Raw genomic sequence first — 19,838 nt, 5'->3', positions numbered from 1 at the left:
CAAAGATTTAACAGAAAAATAATTTAATGTAAGCTATTCTCTTTGTTCTTTACCATTCAAGGACAGCATGTCTTGCAGCGTGTGACCTGTTTAGGAAAATTAATTAACTTCCGTGCTTTTCTAATGCTAACATTAGCAATAAAAATCTGTTCTCCAAATGATCCCTTTCTTATGCAGTGGGCTAAAATACACTGGTAGCTCAGCTATGTCATTGCTCCTTTGATTTCAGACAGGTCCATTTCTTTCTTCAGGCTCAGCTCACATCACAGTTGTTGAGTTTAGAACCTCATAAACCCCTTTATATTGTTATTTCAGTTCTGCTGCTTTGCTAAGAGCTCAGCTGTGTGCGTGAGGACAAGCCATTAGCATCTGAAATGTTTAGTCCAATGAGGGCATATTGGACATATTGAGACGTGTCCCCCTGCACCATCTGGCCACCTTTTATTGGTATTAGTTACAGACAAGGCCTCACCTTTTCCTCCATTTCTGCCTGATCATTTTGTTTTGAAAAAAAGAATAAATATGTTACAAATGAATAACCAAAGTGAGCACGTTCTGTGCCGTAGCTCTCCAGTTACCAAGAAAAGGGATCCCTACTGGTCACAAGCTCTTTAATACCAGAAGGGTTTTTATCATGTAAACTTAAATATGTGGGCCTGTAAGTTGGTCCATGGGCAGAACCTTTGGTAGTGTCTGACAAGACTGCTGTTTAATCATTGTGTTACAGTTCTTGCATTAAGTGTCATTATTGTGGATGTATCTTCCTTTCTATTTTTGTGGTCTCCTGCCTCCGTGAAACAAAATTAACTTAAGATTCTTCTGGAATCTGCTGCTTCCTGTGCTGTAGACCTGAGGAACTCCATGTGGTCTTGCAAATAAATGAATAACATTGATTCAGTGATTCAAAGAATGGCATAGATGAACTTCAGGAACAAATATACTTTGAAAGCATAAGATGATCAGATAATTCAGGTTGGAAGGAACTTAAGGAGGTTGTCTAGTCCAAATTTTAGTATGCACGACCTCACAAGTCCTGAAATTCCGTTCGCTATCAGAAATGAATCCAGGAAAAAAAATACATTCACATGTATTAAAAATTCTTTTTAGTTTGTTTTACAGCTGGAATGTGCTATGGATTTAGCATGTCTCAGAGGGAATACTTTTTCTTAAGTCTTACTGAACAAATGAAATTCTACTCTGGCTCATTAACAGAGAAATCAAAATGAGTGGCAATAATCCAGATGTCTGCTGTAGTTCCATTTCAGAAGGTTATTTATATTAACACAGTTAGTATGTAAAATGTTTGGGTTTTAATTATGGCTTAAGAAAGTAAACTGTTTTAAAGAGAGGTGAGTGAAGTCATCCGGGTAAACATGCCAGTCTGAAGCACAGCTCCCCAGATTAAACCAAGAAGCGTTAGGAAAAAGGATTCATTAAAGATTTTTCACATTTTTTGCATAAGCCTCCACACTAATTTTTTTTCTGCAAGTGGAGTTTCCAGTATCACACCGACTGTTTATTTCTGTAGTGTTCTCCAGATGAACAGAAGCAGATAACAAAAGTCTGCAAAACAAATATAATACAAAGAGCATCACTTTATCCAAGCTGCTGTGCAGCACTGATTTTCTCCTGCAGTCAAGGCCAGTGCAGCTCAGAAAAACAGAAGGCACCCTTGTACTGTGGTGGAGTCATGATTTAAATGGACATACATGTTTTTAAAGAAATTTATTTAGTCCACGCTTCTGGCTTCTTTGATGTTGGTGTATCATTCATTCATTAGTTAAAAAAACAGAACAGCAGTCTTTGCTCAGTTCACATCCTCAGGTGACAATGCTACAATAAAGTTTTAAGGAAGGTATGCTGGGCACCCGTGTCCCCTTAACTCACTGTGGCCTATATCTGAAGACCTTGTATGAGCTTGATTTGTACCAGGTCTAACTCTGGCAACCTGTACCTCTTGCACACTGGACTTTCCACAGAAGCTGCTCTGAACGGTTTGGGACTTATAGAACCATAGAATCATTTCAGTTGGAAAAGACCCTCAGGATCATCGAGTCACTTGGTAGAACTCAGGGTCCTCAGAGGGCATGGTGGTGTCAGAGCAGTTTCCCCAATTCAATGCTTGTTCCCACTGTAAATCTGACTCATAAAATGGCTTCCAAATGCTTATACTTCTCAAAACAGATTTATTATTTAGTATCTCAACTGAGCAGACCTTTTTCTTTTATTATAGTTAACTAATTACAGGGTTATTAGAGTATTAGTGCTCCATAGCCTTCTAGCCAGATGATATTAATTGCATGACTGAGCACCCGTGTTATCGTTGAGTGATGTTGAAATGGTTTGCCCACAGTCACCCAGTAAATCTTATCTATGGAGATTCAGCCCAGTGGTATATTCACTTAAAGCATATAACTTTTCATTATTTGCTCATTATATTTGCCAGTTTTTAGCTACTTGGTCTGGAATTTTCATTTCTTAGTATCTGCCTGAAGCAGTAAGTGTCATCTCTTTCCAGGAACAAGATAAGAAGCATGCATTGCTTTTCCTATGTATATATTTTAAATGAATACAATAATTCTTACAAGCCCTGTGAGAAATTCTGCTGCTCTGGGATATGAAGGCACTGTTGAAATCAAGAAGACAATCTTCCTTGAGTCATGGACATATTTTCACTCTTCTGCTCCCATCTTGATATTTTCAAGTTATAATTTTTCCTCATAATATGCCAGTTGTTAATGAGTTTCGAAGAACCATTTGCAGAGTTTGGTCCTGAAATGCTTTTCAGTTTTCTTCTACTGCAGGTTTGCAGTTTCAGAGCTGTAAGAATGAAAGCACTTGCCTTGCAATTTTGGGCGATGTTGGTAAATAGACACTAGAGACAGTGTGGAGGCTCCTTGTTGGTAATAGCACTCTTCCTTTTGGTGCCAAACAAGACTCCTGTGCAACAGAACAAAAATTAGACATGAGAAAAGAGAATACTAAGGATGAGAGGAATAGGAAGCCAGTGGGAATGGGAATCTGGGATGTGATTATGGTGAAATACTACTGAGAACTGAGATGGGAGAAAAAAGTATTAGTTAAATGTGTACATGCAGGGAGACTAGGGCTGAGGAGTGAACAACCTGAGTGAAAGAAGGAAATAAAAGAGGAGGAGCTGTGGGTTTGATAGGCTGTGGAGTATTGGGCATCTCAGCTTCTGAGGGGGGTCTAGGACAATAGAAATAAAACTGCAGCCAAGATGGAAGTGTGGGAAGTGGGAACAAGTTCATACTGTCAGCAAACTGGGGTAAGCTGGGAATGTGGAGTGGGTGTGCAGAGGGAAGACTGTGCTCTGTTTAGAACAGGAGAAGAATCAGTTCTGATCACTAAAGGAGAGTTACTAAATGTCATTCAAAACAAAAACGTGGAACAAAGCTCATAATTCTAATGGAATCTAACAACTGCAGGCTCAGTGGAGATGTGGGGTTTATGACATATTATTTTTCCCCATAATCACCACCTTCAAACTCTTGAGTTACACTGGCAGTAATTACTCCCCTTCCTTGCTCCCCTCTGGGGCTCATAATTTTCTTAACTTTCCCTTTGCTTCCAGCCTATTCTGCTCTGCAGGTGCCAGCAATTCTTGTCTTTCAACCTGTCTTTTATTAACGTAGTTCAGTTGAATTCAGAACAGTTGTTCATAACACATACCTTCTGTTACAAGAGCCGAAAAGAATTTGTATGCATTAAGTTGGTCTCATTTTTTCCTTGACTATAAAATTTGTTCCTATGAAGTTATTGCTGAGCCTTACAGCCTTCACTTTGCAAGAAATACTTGTCCCTCTCTGGACTTTCAATGCTGTTTGCAGGTTTGTTTTTGCACAGTGTTGACAACAGAGTGAGATTTTTCATGTTTTCTGCTATTTTGTGAGATCAAATGGGGGAGGTTGGGATGATGATGATGATGATTATTATTATTTTTATTATTTCTCTTGGGAGTATATTAAAAGATAGAACATGGATAAATGGAGCCTCAAGGGTGACTCATGTTGTTGTTTAGCTTGAACTAGGTCCAGCTTCTAAGAGGAATTTGATTTTTAGGTGCATGTTTTTGCAAAGTGTTTTAAACTGAAGTTACTATTCCAGAGACCTCAATAGCATGGGTTTGTTTTTGTTTAGGAACATGTTTAAGGAATGTTTTTGGTGGGTGAATGTAAAATAAATAAAACTTATCTCAATCTGGAGGTTGCAATTCTGTGGCATATTCAGTGTCAGCAAAAATCAAGTGGAAGAATGTTATTTCGAGAATGGACTCGGTTAATTTTTATGGTATAATTTGTAAAGAATTGTCTTTATGCTCAGGTGGCTAAAATTTGTTTTCAGGCTGGGCTACTGCCTGCTTGGTTTTGGGTAACCCAAATTCAGAAAGTATTTTTCTTCAAAGCACTGTACCGTTACTGTATTAGTTGGCACTGAGTGTATAACAGTGCAGCATCATGCCGTTGCTTCTATGATGTTGTTCAAGGTGTGGTTTTAATTTTTTTGCCATCATAAGTTCTCAGTAAACATTGTTTATAACTCAATTTTTATTTTTAAAAAATAAAAACAACAAAGCAAAAACCCCAAACAAACAAGAATCCCAACCACCACCAACAAAAAAGCCCCAACAAAAACCCAACCCACAATAAACCAAACCCCAAAACACCAACTGAACAACAACAAACCACAAACAAACAAAACTCCACAAAGACGATCACCTTGTTCTCAAGTGCAAAGTGAGTATCTTAACTTATGGATATTTTGAAATGTGTCTGCAAAGCAATAGATGACATGCATTTATAAATTGTTAGAGGAATGAAGCAAAGTCAGGGCTTCACTTGTTTTTTGTTTGGTTTAGGGGATTTGATCTTTTCTCTTATAAATGACTGTTCACTGAGAAAGTACGCGTAGTACTTTATTCTTGCAGCTTTAATTGACCTTTTGAATATAATAGATAAGGTCAGAGGAAGAATGTAGTCATGTCGTATATTTAAAAAATGTAGCTTAATGGGTAGTTCTAATAACTGCATTTTAATGAAATGGAATTTCAGCGTTTGAACCTAGATTGCAAGTTGATCCACAAATGCCTCTCTGGTAACTTAGAGAGCACAGATGCTTTCACAGAATGTCAGGGACTGGAAGGGACCTCGAAAGATCATCCAGTCCAATCCCCCTGCCGGAGCAGGAACATCCAGATGAGGTTACACAGGAAGGTGTCCAGGCGGGTTTGAATGTCTCCAGAGAAGGAGACTCCACAACCTCCATCCTAGTCAGCTGCATACTGGGGGTGTCCGTTTTATCTGCAATTCAGTATAACTTGGTGTGTGTAAAACATGAGGCAAAAAAAAAAAATCCAGCTTGCAAAATAAGGAGTATTTATTATGTTTCCTGCTTGGAAAGATTTTCCCATGTGTGTCATGACCTGAGTGAGATGACTGCAGAATGTGGCCAAGCAGAGCTGCAGCAGTGTACACGATGGCTTGGTTGGTCACTTCAGCAGAAGTGTGGCCGACATACATGGTGAGCTGAGATGCACGTGAGAGAAAAATGTTGATGAGAGACGATAAATTTAAAAATGCATTCGTTATTATGGGGTTTCCTTGACCTTTGTTCTGTAGTAAAACTTAGAGATTGTTTTACAGCTCCAGTATAAGCATGTCTTTCACTTGAGACTTCTTCACTAAAATTCTTTAGGTGGTTTAAAAGTTTTACATACAGAAGTTCAGTGAGAGTAACAATCTCCTCTCTGCCTGTGATTGATGAGAGGAATCTGACTGCACAGTTCCTAATAAAATTAACAGGCATTAATTATTTGATCCACAGCCCCCATAATGAAATGTTTCTCATGCAAATTTTATCATATGATGAGTGATTGTGTTCCGTCTACTGATCTGTTGCTAGTTTTCAGTGATAAGGGTGCTGCAGAGTTAATGCTTGGACTATATGTTATGCAATACATTTTTGTACTAACTCTGAAATGTGTTTTATTTGCAGGGATATTAAACCAGACAACATTTTGATGGATATGAATGGACATATTCGATTAGCAGATTTTGGTTCTTGTCTGAAACTGATGGAAGATGGAACGGTAAATTAGAAAGAATGATATATTCCTTAACACCTTTCTTTAGTCCTTTGCTAGCTGCTGAAGTGTGTGCTGATAAAGGGAAAAGGTGCCTTATGTCAAACGAAATGGGATTGTAACGGTGTTGGTATGTAACTAACCTCAGTTCAAAGTGTGACTGCACTTTGACTGGATTTACTGTATCTTAAAAGCTTTTAAGGTGCATTTAGTCAAGTTGCGAATGAATAAACAAAGAGAAGCTGCACTTACCAGTACTGAGTAGCTATTTGTTGATGAACTATGAATCTCTCAGTTTTGAGTTCTAATCTTTATTGAAAATTTAAGCTTCAGTATAAGCATACAATTAGCATATCATCATATTTTAGTAGTATGTTTAAACTTGTATAGTATATAGTAGGTGTGACTAGATTGTAATTCCAGTGTGTTAATCATGTCCCAGAGCATTACAAAGTATTTGAGTTGATGTAAGTGATTACCTAATCTATAATTACTTAATAACAACTCTAAGCCCAAGAATTGACAGTTTTGTTCTTTCTCTGTTATTAAATATTTGTAAGAGTTGAGCAGAAGTATGTTATTGGGATGCTGTTAATGTAGTGTCTTGGGTGCTTGCGTATTTCTTTATGAATTTAGAAGCCTTTTTATTGTGGTGTTATAACCAGAACACTAGGCTAAATTTATATATACATGCACAGTACCATGAACAGCAGTGTCTGTAATGATGAAAGTTGATTTTAGTCCTGGAAATGTAACTCCTACAGGTGCAATCTTCAGTGGCAGTTGGAACACCAGACTACATCTCTCCAGAAATCTTGCAGGCCATGGAAGATGGAAAAGGGAAGTATGGGCCCGAGTGTGACTGGTGGTCCCTGGGCGTTTGCATGTACGAAATGCTTTATGGAGAAACGCCCTTTTATGCTGAGTCCTTGGTGGAGACCTATGGGAAAATAATGAACCACAAAGTTAGTGCACTTCCTCTTTCTATCTCTCTCTAAGCTAATTTTTGATAAAGTGATAGGGTAATTGGAGGCTTGTTTAAAAGTGAGGTTTTACGTACTGATTATTTTAATGTTCATAACTGTAGAATGAAAAATATGTTTCCATATAGTAAGTTTATGGTTATAGATTGCAGATGGCTTTGCTTTAGGATAAAGCAGTTCAAAACTGGAGTTCTAAATCTGGATTTGGAAACATGGCTGTTAGTTTGCTCTATGGAGTAAATTTTGGCTACATTACATCACTCCTTTTGCGTTACTTTCTTCTGGTGGGATCCATTGGTTGGCTTATGCAGAAGATTCTTAAACGTTCTTCCACATGGAAGCAGCTGTAGAATTTAATGGTGTAAGAGCAATTTAAATAAAGAAGAAAAATTAGAAGACAAAAAAAATTCTAATAGCTTATATCCTTTGGGGAAATCTTTTTCCTAGAAACATTACTGCATATATTTAAGAACTGCAGTGTTTGCACAGTTCTTTTTCTATGTAATAATTTCACTAAGAAGGGTGATTTTTCCATCTTTTTCTTGGTAATAAACTATTTTATCTTTTTTTAATCTTTAAGGAGAGGTTTCAGTTTCCTGCTCAAGTGACAGATGTCTCTGAAAGTGCAAAGGACCTCATCCGAAGGCTCATTTGTAGCAGAGAACATCGACTTGGACAAAATGGGATAGAAGACTTCAAGAACCATCCGTTTTTTGCTGGGATTGACTGGGACAACATTAGAAACTGTGAGGCACCTTACATCCCAGAAGTCAGCAGCCCCACTGATACATCAAACTTTGACGTGGATGATGATTGCTTGAAAAATTCTGTAAGTATAAAATTAGTATTTTGACAAATCAGCTTTTGCAGTATATGTTACAACAAAATGTATGTAAATGGCAGTTTATTTCAGTGGGTTCACCGTGTTCTGCTTAAACAACAAAGTGCTGGTTTGAAGAACCATGGGGGGAGCACATTCGTAGTTTGAATGCTGTTCCTCCATACCTATATGTGTGAGGATAACTTCAGTTCCATGTAGTAAATTCATTATAACTTTACATGTGTTTAACTGACACATACATCTGTTATTTGCAGTAACAAGTTCTTAGTGGCTGGGTCGTATAAAGAGTAATGTTTTTGCATGTTGATAGTCTGCAGGACAGTATTTTTAGCAGAGCGTTGTTGAAACTTGTACTACGTTTGCATAAAGCGTTTTATTGTAGCGCTCTACTCTAATTGTTCATATCTCTGGCAGATTCCATTCAGTTCCTTCCCACTGCTGTTTTTCCAGCTTGTTTCCTGACTTGAGTTTTGCAAAATTTAGGATAAATGTTACAGCCACTTCTTTAGGAACAATCTTAGTGAGAAAGAAATTTTTTTGCCTTTTCTTAAAAAACTTCGCAACTGTCGATTTTTAACAACCTTAGTATTTCTCTGCTTTTGAACAGGAGCCTTGACAGTCGCTAAGAGGTCTCAGCATCAGAGGAATGCCTTGTGTTGTCTTTTTGGAAGTAATTTTTTTTTCCCCTGGTGTTTATTGAAGGATGCAAAACCTGCTGTTTATGTATGAGATGAAGCATCTTCACCATTTTTGCTTTTGGTTTCTAAACTACCTGTGCATCTCAGTTTCACTGAGGTGCCGGGACCTGCAGATAAGCAAAAGGCAACATGAATTGACATAGGCAGGATGATCACTATTTGCATTCCCTTTCCACCAGCTGCACAGTAAAACATGGAAAACACTTTGAGTGGATTTAATCCAGTGGTACACTTATGTGGTGCAGAGTTCAGCAAATTAGTCTAGCTGCACAGGAAAACTTGCATTTCTTTCATTTTTTCCTTAGTTTTTCCTCACTTGCATCTCTTTTTGACCATCTGCTTTCACAACTAAAGTATTTTTATCTTAAAACATTTTTTTATATGGTCTTCAGGTATCTGTTGGCATATTATTTGGTCCAGGAACAGCTATCAGGGTTGGGTGGCAGGAACGGATGCTGTGTGTAGCAAGTCTTTGTGAAGCCATGTTTGGAAGCTGAACTACTTTTTGGAGATTGTTCACCCATTCCAGTGTTGGCCAGTCCAGAGTCTCCCTTGTTAGAGCCTGATCTCCCAACTCAAAAGCCACTCAAAAGGTGCCTGTGTGATATGAATATTTTCCAGTTGTAAAGCAGCAGGGAGCTGTGGGTGAAGAAAGACTGGGCCTGTTATGAGGTATTGGACTCACTTGTGAAAGCAGAGTCCGATTCTTAATTTACCTTAGGCTTTTGGGGGGAAAAGTAATGCCATTTAATTGTTCAAGGTGAACACTAGTTTCTGGAGCTACATTTTCAGTTTCCTCATTTCACAGAATCACAGAATGTCAGGGATTGGCAGGGACCTCGAAAGATCATCCAGTCCAATCCCCCTGCCAGAGCAGGAACACCCAGATGAGGTTACACAGGAAGGCGTCCAGGTGGGTTTTGAATGTCTCCAGAGAAGGAGACTCCACAACCTCCCTGGGCAGCCTGTTCCAGTGCTCTGGCACCCTCACTGAGAAGAAGTTTCTTCTCATATTTAAGTAGAACCTCCTGTGTTCCAGTTTGCACCCATTGCCCCATTTGCACCCATTGTCTTATCATTGGTTGTCACCAAGAAGAACCTGGTTCCATCCTCGTGACACTCACCCTTTACATATTTATAAACATGAGTGAGGTCACCCCTCAGTCTCCTCTTCTCCAAGCTAAAGAGCCCCAGCTCCCTCAGCCTTTCCTCATAAGGGAGATGCTCCACTCCCTTCATCATCTTTGCTGCCCTGTGCTGGACTCTCTCCAGCAGTTCCCTGTCCTTCCTGAACTGAGGGGCCCAGAACTGGACACAATATTCCAGATGTGGTCTCACCAGGGCAGAGTAGAGGGGAAGGAGAACCTCTCTGGGCCTACTGACCACCCTCTTCTAATACACCCCAGGATGCCATTGGCCTTCCTGGCCACAAGGGCACAGTGCTGGCTCATGGTCATCCTGTTGTCCACCAGGACCCCCAGGTCCCTTTCACCTTTGAAACATGTCAAGATAGTTTTTTTGTCTTGTTTAATTTAAGGCTATATTTTTACCATTTTTTTTTGTACCAAGCATCTCTGAAAAGAAAAAAAAAAAGTAGCCTGAGGCACTGCATGACTGATGATGTTTTACATTTTTGCTTCAACTAGTGGACAGTGTATTTAATACTGCTTCCCCTCAAATTCTTACCTGTAACTTGAAGGTGTTTTCCTTGCCATCTTTCATACACAATTTGTGAGGGAAGTTCACATACCTGCATTACTATTACAGAAGTCAGCACCTCACATAAACCAATTAAACTTTTTTTTTTTTTTTTTAATTTTAAATAATCCTTTGCAAGATTTGAATGACATACAGCAAATGAGGAAGGTCCAGTGCTAAGATAAAAGGCAGTACTGACAATCCATGATTGTTATCGTTCTGCCTGAATTTGGAATGAGACTGTGGTCCCATGGAAAGATTATATAAGTAATAATGAAATTCAAACAGTATGTTACAAAACACGTAAACACAAAGGGTAAAACAGTGTTGTTAGGCAGCCTAAGTTCTGCAAGTCTTTAGCTTTTAACTGTTTGGTTTAGTAGCGTTACTGATAGTCGTGATAGACGTAGATTTAGTTATAATTTTGTTGGTATGATAATACATTTAAGTTCACGCAGGTATCAGGAAATAAGTATTTTGAGCTCTGCCAAAGAATCAGCAAAGAAGCAAGTTGTTTTACAGAATCTTATATTGTTATCAATAAATACAGTATTTTAGAACCAACATTGTTACCTGTCTGGTAACCGGGCTGTTAAAGTCACACAATTATGCATGTAGTCTTTTAAAAAGTTATTCATAGAGGTGATTTTGAAACTTGAATCTGTGAAATATGACAATGAAGTCTAAAGGAAAAGCAAAGAGTTTTCCTTTTCCTAACCGTAGTGTATAATAATTGATGTTTGTATTATCAGTTAGTGGAAAGTTAAGGCTTCGTAATTTAGTCTTGTCCTCAGTTTCCAAAATACCCAACAATGTAGACTTGATGTACTTACATAATCTAGCCGTATCACTGGGGTTGCTTTTTACTCTGAGAACTCTTTTTTGATGTGAAGATTTTTATGTGCTGAAAGGTCAAGGTTGTGATGTGATATAGCTGCCACCACCACTTGACAAGTAATTTCTGATTTCTTTTGAATACAGGCTTGTTCTCTCCTGCTGAATTCTACATGTAAAAATGCACAACTGGTTCCTTTCCTTCTTTCTTTTATTCTTTTTTTCTTAATCATGATATTACCTTTTCTTAAAACTTAGAACCTTCTAGCACTTTCAGTGTGATAATCTTCTTAGGGATTTTATTTTGATGACCATTGAAGCTATCTCTAATATGGCAACATAAACCTTGCATCTTGAGGTTAATCAGGAAACTTTTAACAGGGTATTTAAGAATATTAGAACTTACAATGGTTCAAATAACATAGCAACAGCATTGTTTTAGCCTGAGCAGAAGCTCAAAACTTGTCTTGGTTTGTAGTTCTTTGGCAGGAAAAAGGAGCAATGAAGGAAGAAATGGTCAAAGCACTAATGGGGTTAGGAAAACCTGTTGTATTATATTACTTCTTTCTAGTGAATGTCTGAGTATTGTTCTCTTCAAACAGAGAGAGCCCGCTCAGAAGTGGGGTTGGTAAATCTGCAGGCAGGAAGCCCCACTGACTGAATAGCAGAGGGGAGGGAGTACAGGAGGCAAGAGAAGGTGATACTCTTTGTGCTAGGAAAGGTGATACTCTTTGTGCTATCCTTCCTAAAAAGGAATAAACTGGCTTTTAATATAATAAGTATAATATTCTGCTTTCCTCCAATGGTAGTCTGTTTAATTAGAAAAGCACTTTTATGCCAGCATGCTGTATTTTTTTATATTGCATGCTATTATAAACGGATTTAGGTGATGCTGTTTCATAGTCGGGCTGTAGATAAGGATGACTGACTATAGTTAATATGATATTGTCAGTAACACTTCACATATGGTTAAACTCAAAAATCTTTTAAGTCCAGTAGGATATTACTTACTCAACTGTTGTATTATTTTTCTAGGAAACAATGCCTCCACCATCCCACACTGCATTTTCTGGCCATCATTTACCATTTGTGGGTTTTACATATACAAGTAGCTGGTAAGTTAAGATTTCCAAAGTTGTCTGTAGGCTAGTTACATAATATCTTAAGTTTCTGTCTCTGAAACCAGCTGCCAACAGATACCAAGGAATGTGGTTTACTGGAGACATTACTAGGCCATAATCTAAAATGCTGTCTGTCCAAAAGAATGCGCGCTCTGCAGGTAAAATTTACATGCATTTAAAGGTCAGCACCTGTGTTCAGAGGAGTTTCTTTGAGAAAGGTGGTTTTCAGACAATGAAGTTAACGGCATATGATAAAGTTAAAACCAGATTGATGGACCCAGAGAAAACTTAGCTTATTAGACTTTAAAAACGTTATTTCTGGTCCTCTGACACTCTTTTAAGTCTGAATGGAAACTTTAAAAACATCACTTTTTTCAAGATTTGGTATTAATGTGGTATTTGTCTTATCTTTACTTTTGAATTGAACATTAACAAGCAAGTCCATGTATGGTACTTCATCATTTATGAAAGTACATAAATAAAGAATGTTTACAACCATTGAAAAAACAGGCCTATGTGTCTGCAAACGCATGTGCTTAATGCTGGTTCCGTGACATGTCCTGTAGATTTCAAAATGATTATTTGCATAAGTAGTAGTATGTGTACATGCGTATCCACAGAATCAGGGCCACAGCGCTTCTGAACTGTACATGCCCTGGCCGTCATGTGATGGTTTCACGGCATTTGTGGTTGTATTTGGGAAACTTGATTAATTATTTTAAAATAAACTGTTATTGTAATGTTCCTGACTATCTACGTTCTTGGTTTTTGCCATCTGGCTAACGTAGACTCTCCATTATAATAATTTTTATCAGGAGTTCCTTCACTGTTATGTGATAAAAAAATGTATTGAGGAGATCATGCTAGTTAAAAATTAATTCAATTTTTAATCAGCACATATGAACAAGGTGTTACTTGACTATATAATAAATTACATATTAATTAATTTAAACCATTATTTATTGGTTGATACTTTGATACAGACTGTTGTAAAATCCAATACTGTTTCATTTTTCTTTCCCTTCCTCAGTGTGCTTTCAGACCGCAGCTGTCTAAGACTGACAGCTGGACCACCTTCCATGGATCTTGATGCCAGCATTCAAAGAACTTTGGAGGACAGTTTAGCAACAGAAGCTTATGAGAGGAGAATAAGACGTCTAGAACAGGAAAAGCTTGAACTTAGTAGAAAACTGCAAGGTATAGTCATTTAAAAAAAAAAAAAAAAATCACTTTTTTGACTTAGCTTGTAGCTTTGTAAGGTATGCTTTATACTTTGGAAAAAATAGATCTTCTGGAATGGTTTCTAGCAGAAAAGAATTATCTTCTTTATTTTTTTTTGACAAATTAAACTTCTGTTACTCTTTATGCCTGAAATATTCCATGTATGCAACTTCTTAGAACATGCTAACTTGGATCGCACTGTGCTTTGGTTGCTATGGCATGAAGATTTCATACATAAAACTCTAAGAACTTAAATTGTCCAGCTGAGAATTACTGAAAAATTGGCAGTTTGTAGTTGGAAACTGTAAACTGTAGAATCCTCGTTGGAGGGGCTGTTTGGCATGTCTTAATTTATTGGTGATTTCTTTCTGACCTCCTTAGATGTCAGGTGTATAATTTGTCCCTCTCTCTTATATCTTTTCCTAGAGTCCACCCAGACGGTCCAGGCTCTGCAGTACTCGACAGTGGATGGCCCAATAGCAGCAAGCAAAGATTTAGAAATCAAAAGTTTGAAAGAGGAAATTGAAAAGTTGAAGAAACAGGTAACAGGTATGTTATAAATATTAATGTAAAAGTGTAACAGGAAACTATATTTTGAGAAGATTGTTTTACTTTCTTTCTGAAAGAGTCTTCTGGTCTATTTTGACTTCTCATTTTACACTTTGCTCGTCATTGATATTTCAACATTTTCTGCAAATTCAACTTAATATGCAGTACTTCAGTAATTACAGTTGCAAGGGAGAAGGAAGATTTTTATGACATCTGCTATTATTAGTAGTGGTAGAGCTCCAGAGTTCCACTAGTTTTAAATTGCTGTGTTGCTAATGTACACGGATGTGAATCCAGCTCTAACCTGAGAATCTGTGACACCTTGACCGATTTCCTTAGGAGTACCTTTTATTTTCTTTTTTTTTTTTTCCTTCATCCTGCAGCGTGCACTGCAAGAGTGGATGGAGCACTTGTTTGGTTATTTTTGGCACTATCAAAAGTCACTGCAGTCCTTTCAGAATCATAGTCACTGTGACATTACCGTAGCATTCCTTGCATTGTACATCTCTGCACTCTGGTATGCATGTATGTAGGTAGTAAATTGGAAGAAAGGAAGGTGTTGTTTCTTGTTCATGTGAGTAAACATGAGGGGTGAAGGCTTTAGCCTAGCAGATTTAATAGTCTTAAAGTATTTTATGGAAGAATGATTTGTTATGATTTACGTATCAATTGTGTTGAATGCTGTGTGTGTTTTGGGCCCCTCACTACAGGGAAGACATTGAGGTGCTGGGGAGAGTTCAGAGAAGGGCAATGAAGCTGGTGAGGGGTCTGGAGCACAAGTGTGATGAGGAGCGGCTGAGGGAACTGGGGCTGTTCAGCCTGGAGAAAAGGAGGCTGAGGGGAGACCTTATCACTGTCTGCAACTACCTGAAAGGAGGTTGTAGCATGGAGGGGGTTGGGTTCTTCTCCCAAGTAGAAAGTGACAGGACAAGAAGAAGTGGCCTCAAGTTGCACCACTGGAGGTTTAGATTGGAAATTAAGAAAAATTTATTCACAGAAAGGGCTGTCAGGCTTTGGAACAGGCTGCTCAGGGCAATGGTTGAGCCACCATCCCTGGAGGTGTTTAAAAGACATATAGATGAGGTTTTTAGGGACGTGGTTTAGAGGTAGACTTGACAGTGTTAGGTTAACTGTTGGACTCGATGATCTTAAAGGTCTTTTCCAACCAAAATGATTCTATGATATTTTCCATTATCCCATTTTCTGTTGAATTTCCCTTGGAAGGGCCAAATTTGTGAGGTGTGATCACAATTTTGATTATATTTTCTTTGAAACCACAGAGGTTTATAGTGTGCTGTTGCTTAGCACGTTGTAACTGGATGTGGAACAAAAGCTAGTTCAAAATGGTGATGTGGTTTTCTGAGTATTTTCTTGGAAGAGTACTTTTAGAAAAGTTCTGGCTATCTGGGAGTTGATCTGTGTGCATGAAACTGCAGTGATACTGGAAGGATGCTTTCCATGAGGGAGGGCACTGTGGGCTATAAGGCTGCAGTTCTGGGAACAGCAGAACTCTGCCATCAAAATGGGTTCTGCTCACAGCTGCGTGGCCCCTCCTCTCTCTGTGCATGCCCTGGAGTTTAATTCACTGAATTGAACAAAGAAAGAACTATCTAGATGTAGGGAGTTTAATCAACTCACGATCTGATAAATCAGCACAAGGTAAGCAATAAGAGCATACGAGGAAAGGAAGATCAGAGGTGGAAGAACCACCTCTCAGCTGTGCTGTCAGTGAGCTATCATTTCTTACGATACTGACCACTTATTTCCTTTCCATTTAATTCCTTCAGTTCTGAGAGTTCACAAAGATTTTATGATAACTAAAAATTTGGCTATCAAGTATCTTACTACTTTAAGTTTGAAAAGTGTTTTTGAAATCTGTGCAGATAAAGATCTGAATTTCTTTAATTAATGTCATACTGCCTTTCTCTAGAACTCCCAGACTAGTTTAAAAAGCAAAGGTCTGCCTAGTCCAGTATCCTGTATCTTTACAGAGGCTACTGGAGACATTTAGGGAGAGATTCAAAGAAGTTTCATATATCCAAATCCATCTTTTTCCAGCCTTACTCTCCCGGATTCTGGCAATTAATGTTTTAAGAACTTACAGAGGGAGAGTTTCTGTTGCACCACCATGTTAAATGTAACTGTTAGTGAACCAATTTGCTGTCTGTTTAGCTAATATGTTTTGAGTGTACTTTAAAGGCCAGATACTAATACTACTATTTAGTATTCTTGATTTGATGCTCTGAATTAAGTTAAAGGGAATTTCCTCTCAAAGCGATTCAGAGCATAGGACTTGCACTATCCTGTTCCATAATGGTTTCTTCAAAATAGAATCTTGAAAGCAGAGACATCTTCAAAGTGAAAGAAAGCAAGTACAGCAAGGTGGTTTTTATTTAGGAAAATTAACAATATTGATAGAGGCTGTTAGGTATTGGGACTAGAACTGTAGAAATGGGGAGGACGAACCTAATTCTACTTGTCAATCCAAATATGAAGATGTCTCCATTTTAAGTGAGAATAAAATCAGACACAAGTAGCAGTAGATGGATCTCTGTTATATGTCCATATCTTACCTGTGGCAATGGCAAAAATGTGGCCATTCATTCTGGTTTATATTTGTGAAAAGACTTCATTCAGTTCCTGAAAGTGTCAGGAATGCCAGCAGACACCCACAGAAAGAATAACTTGAACTTAACTTCAGACATTTTAGTTGGTGTGTTTAGACTCTGCTGCTACACTATGGAGCAGAAGCACACTATATATGAACTGAAGACTGCAGCACATAGATTATGTGCTGTTAAAATGGGTAGTCTGAAGAAAAGAAGTTCTAAATATACAGTTGGACAGCTGCTCTGGTGCGATGCAGCAGTTTTGTGTTGTACCATAAGCATTTTTTTTAGATGTGAACATGGCTTGCCTAGCTCAGGGGGGATCGCTCTGGTTTGAGCGATGCCATGTTGGTGCTCTGTCAGGACAAAGGTTTGTGAAGTTTCTCTCCACCCAAATGTCAATCCACTGCTACTGTAACGAGGAAAAGACAACACGATTGGAAACCTCTGTTCTGCAGCAATCCTCAGCTCTGGTTTTGGCTCATTGGGACCACTGAAAAGCAGTATCTACAAGAACAGCTTTTAAATGAGATCAATGCTGCATAGAAAAGCATCAGGATCAGCTTTAAATTATATTTTATTCTTGACTATCAAGCTGCAACTTAAATTTTAGTTCGTTGCTGAAGGTATTACTCTTTTCCTTTGATAATGAAAAAAGGTGCATGAACATTCCCCAACACAATCGATATCCTTGTGTACATTTAAAATAAGTCATTTAATACTGAGAAGGTTTTCTCTTAAGTATCCATGGAGAATTTTCTGCTTCACTCCACATACATATTTGTATAATTATTCCTAGAAACAATATGTGCTTTTGTTTTTTGGGTTGGAAGTGAATACTTTGATCAAATGAGGAAGATGTAGAGTTGTCTAATCCACCCCCAGTCACCACATAACTTCCCCAGTATATACTTGAGTGCCTTGTCTGGTCCAGTCAATACAACCATTAGTTAGAAGACACTCATTTGTGCCTTCAGTTGTAACTAATACCAGCTAATCCGTTAAAATTGGAAAAAAGAAAATGTTGTAGTTTGCTTGATTTGTATGCCTTTTATTTTTTTGTGGGATAGATTTAAAAACTAAATTAATGACGGTATATAGGCACAAACCAAATGATGGTCGTGACTGAATGCTTCCAAATTTAGAGGAGCTAGTTCCAGGTTTTCTGAGTGGCTTTTAAAATATCTAAATTTCCAAGTGTAGAACTTTAAAGAAGGTACCGTTCAGGTGCAGAGCTGAACTTCATGCTTTTGGCTCATCTCTTGGGCAATTAAATGTAACATAATAACATCCTACAGTAAGTGTTTGCATATATTAGCTAAAATGTTAGCAACAACTAGAGTAATTAGATGGAAAATTACCATTGAATGCATGTTATGTCACAACTAGATTTTGGGTGATACTCTTCAGCCTGTTTTACTGCCTCTTCTGGAGCTGTAAGAGTAAACACCTGCTCAAAAAGGTAATAAAAATGAACATGAAATTGTGTCGGATTCAGGAGTATCACTGGGGGGTCTTAGAAAAAATACATTTTTCTTGTCTATCTAGTTTTCTAGGAAATGACAAGCTAACATGTGCTTTCAATTTTTTGAGGTCAAAGATGTAGTTTTTGTTCGCTAAGTTACATAGGAGAAGACTTTGAGGAATCTTTCACATTGCCAAAAATGTAAAGGGCAGCTGTGGAAGAAGAAAACAGAGCTGTGAAACAAAGTACTTCATGCACAGAAGAGGGATTTATCTTGGCTCAGCAGAGCATATATAAACTTGTTTTCTGGTGACTTCAGAGTAGGCTACATAAGAGCAGCAGTTAATAATTTCTGGCTTTGAGCTACATCTCTTATTTAAATTAATTCTTCAAAAATTTTAAACAAGAGTCAATGAATTAAAACAACAGTGAATATTTGCCTGATTATAAGCTAATGGTATTAATTTTCTTATAGAATTCTTGTGTTTCAGAATTTGCAGTTCTTAGATATGTATGTGTGTTAATGTATGATTTCTCCAAGAGCCAATCTCTTAGAGTTGCATTTATGAATAAACAGTAAAAAGCTCTTATTAAGAGTATAGGTGGGTTCCTGTTCTGTGGGTGAATGTGTATGGTCTGAAGACCTGCCACAAATTAAATCAAAAGCAAAATGCCCAGTTAACTTGGAGTTAACCTACCTTCAGATATATCTTGCTTTAAATTAACATTTTTAAGTGAAGGACTAGGAGGGAAAAAACCTCCCACTAGCTAGAAATCTTCAGTTGTCGTGTTTTATGGATTACAGCTTTTTGTGTTGTAGCACTTGGGTCTATTGATGTGACATTATTTAGCTGTGGCTTAGAAATGTACTTTCATTGCGTAACTCACAGTTGGTAAGAAACTGGCAGTAATAGTTTTCCTGTATTTATAGTAGTAATAAAGCAGATCACATAAACATAAGTGGTTTTCACGCTAGAAATAAGTAAAATCATCTGAAGTTAATTTTAAGTGTATCAACAGGAGAACACTTGCCAGCTCTTGAGTGACCTGTTCCTTTTACTGTTGCTTTCTGGGGGAATTTGGGGTGAGAAGGGAGGCTGCTTATAATTACAGTGTAATAAAAGATGCGTTATATATTACATCACAGTGCATGAAAGTCAAATGTATAGATCATGTTAAAGCATACATTGCAGAATTATGTATAGTGCATGATTATTATAATGTGAAAAGACAAGTTGTTTTCATTGCCTGTGTTGTTTTGCAGCAAGCTGTGGCCTTTTATTCTGTTAAGAGCGGATAATGGCAGTTGAAACAACCTACTCCCTATTCTAAACCAGATAAGAATGACATTATTTTGTGATTAAATGGAAACCAGAACAAATGCTAAAGGGGCTTCAAACCTATGCTATTGTAGAATATTGGTGATTTTTTTTTTTTCTTGATACATTTAGAAGTTGTCCACTTTTTGTAGATTCTGGTCAGCTAGAACAGCAACTTGAGGAGGCCAGCACTGCAAGGCGGGAGTTGGATGATGCTTCCAGACAAATAAAGGCTTTTGAGAAACAGGTCAGAACGCTGAAGCAAGAACGGGAAGATCTTAATAAGGTAAAAGCATTTTGTCGTCAACTCTTCTAAACTCTAAAGACTGTTTTATTTTTGTTAGTTTTGCTTGACATAACTTTCAAGTGTAAAATTAATGAGCAGACAACAGATGTG

General features: G+C 37.8%; 1 protein-coding gene across 18 annotated transcripts in view; it reads left to right on the top strand.

Moving 5' to 3' along the window:
• The window catches only part of CDC42BPA (CDC42 binding protein kinase alpha), a 193,384-nt gene that overhangs the window by 99,373 nt on the left and 74,173 nt on the right, over positions 1–19,838 (top strand). For all 18 annotated transcript variants that reach the window (XM_065058633.1, XM_065058622.1, XM_065058629.1 and 15 more), the window contains exons 7-13: positions 6,016–6,109; positions 6,868–7,068; positions 7,667–7,915; positions 12,193–12,272; positions 13,309–13,475; positions 13,926–14,048; positions 19,594–19,727. In XM_065058633.1, the coding sequence (XP_064914705.1) occupies positions 6,016–6,109; positions 6,868–7,068; positions 7,667–7,915; positions 12,193–12,272; positions 13,309–13,475; positions 13,926–14,048; positions 19,594–19,727 (1,048 nt within the window). The remainder of the gene's footprint in view (positions 1–6,015; positions 6,110–6,867; positions 7,069–7,666; positions 7,916–12,192; positions 12,273–13,308; positions 13,476–13,925; positions 14,049–19,593; positions 19,728–19,838) is intronic.

The sequence above is a fragment of the Columba livia genome, chromosome 3, assembly GCF_036013475.1.
Source record: "Columba livia isolate bColLiv1 breed racing homer chromosome 3, bColLiv1.pat.W.v2, whole genome shotgun sequence".
NCBI classification, from domain to species: Eukaryota; Metazoa; Chordata; class Aves; order Columbiformes; family Columbidae; genus Columba; species Columba livia.
This window is presented reverse-complemented; position numbering and strand designations above follow the sequence as displayed.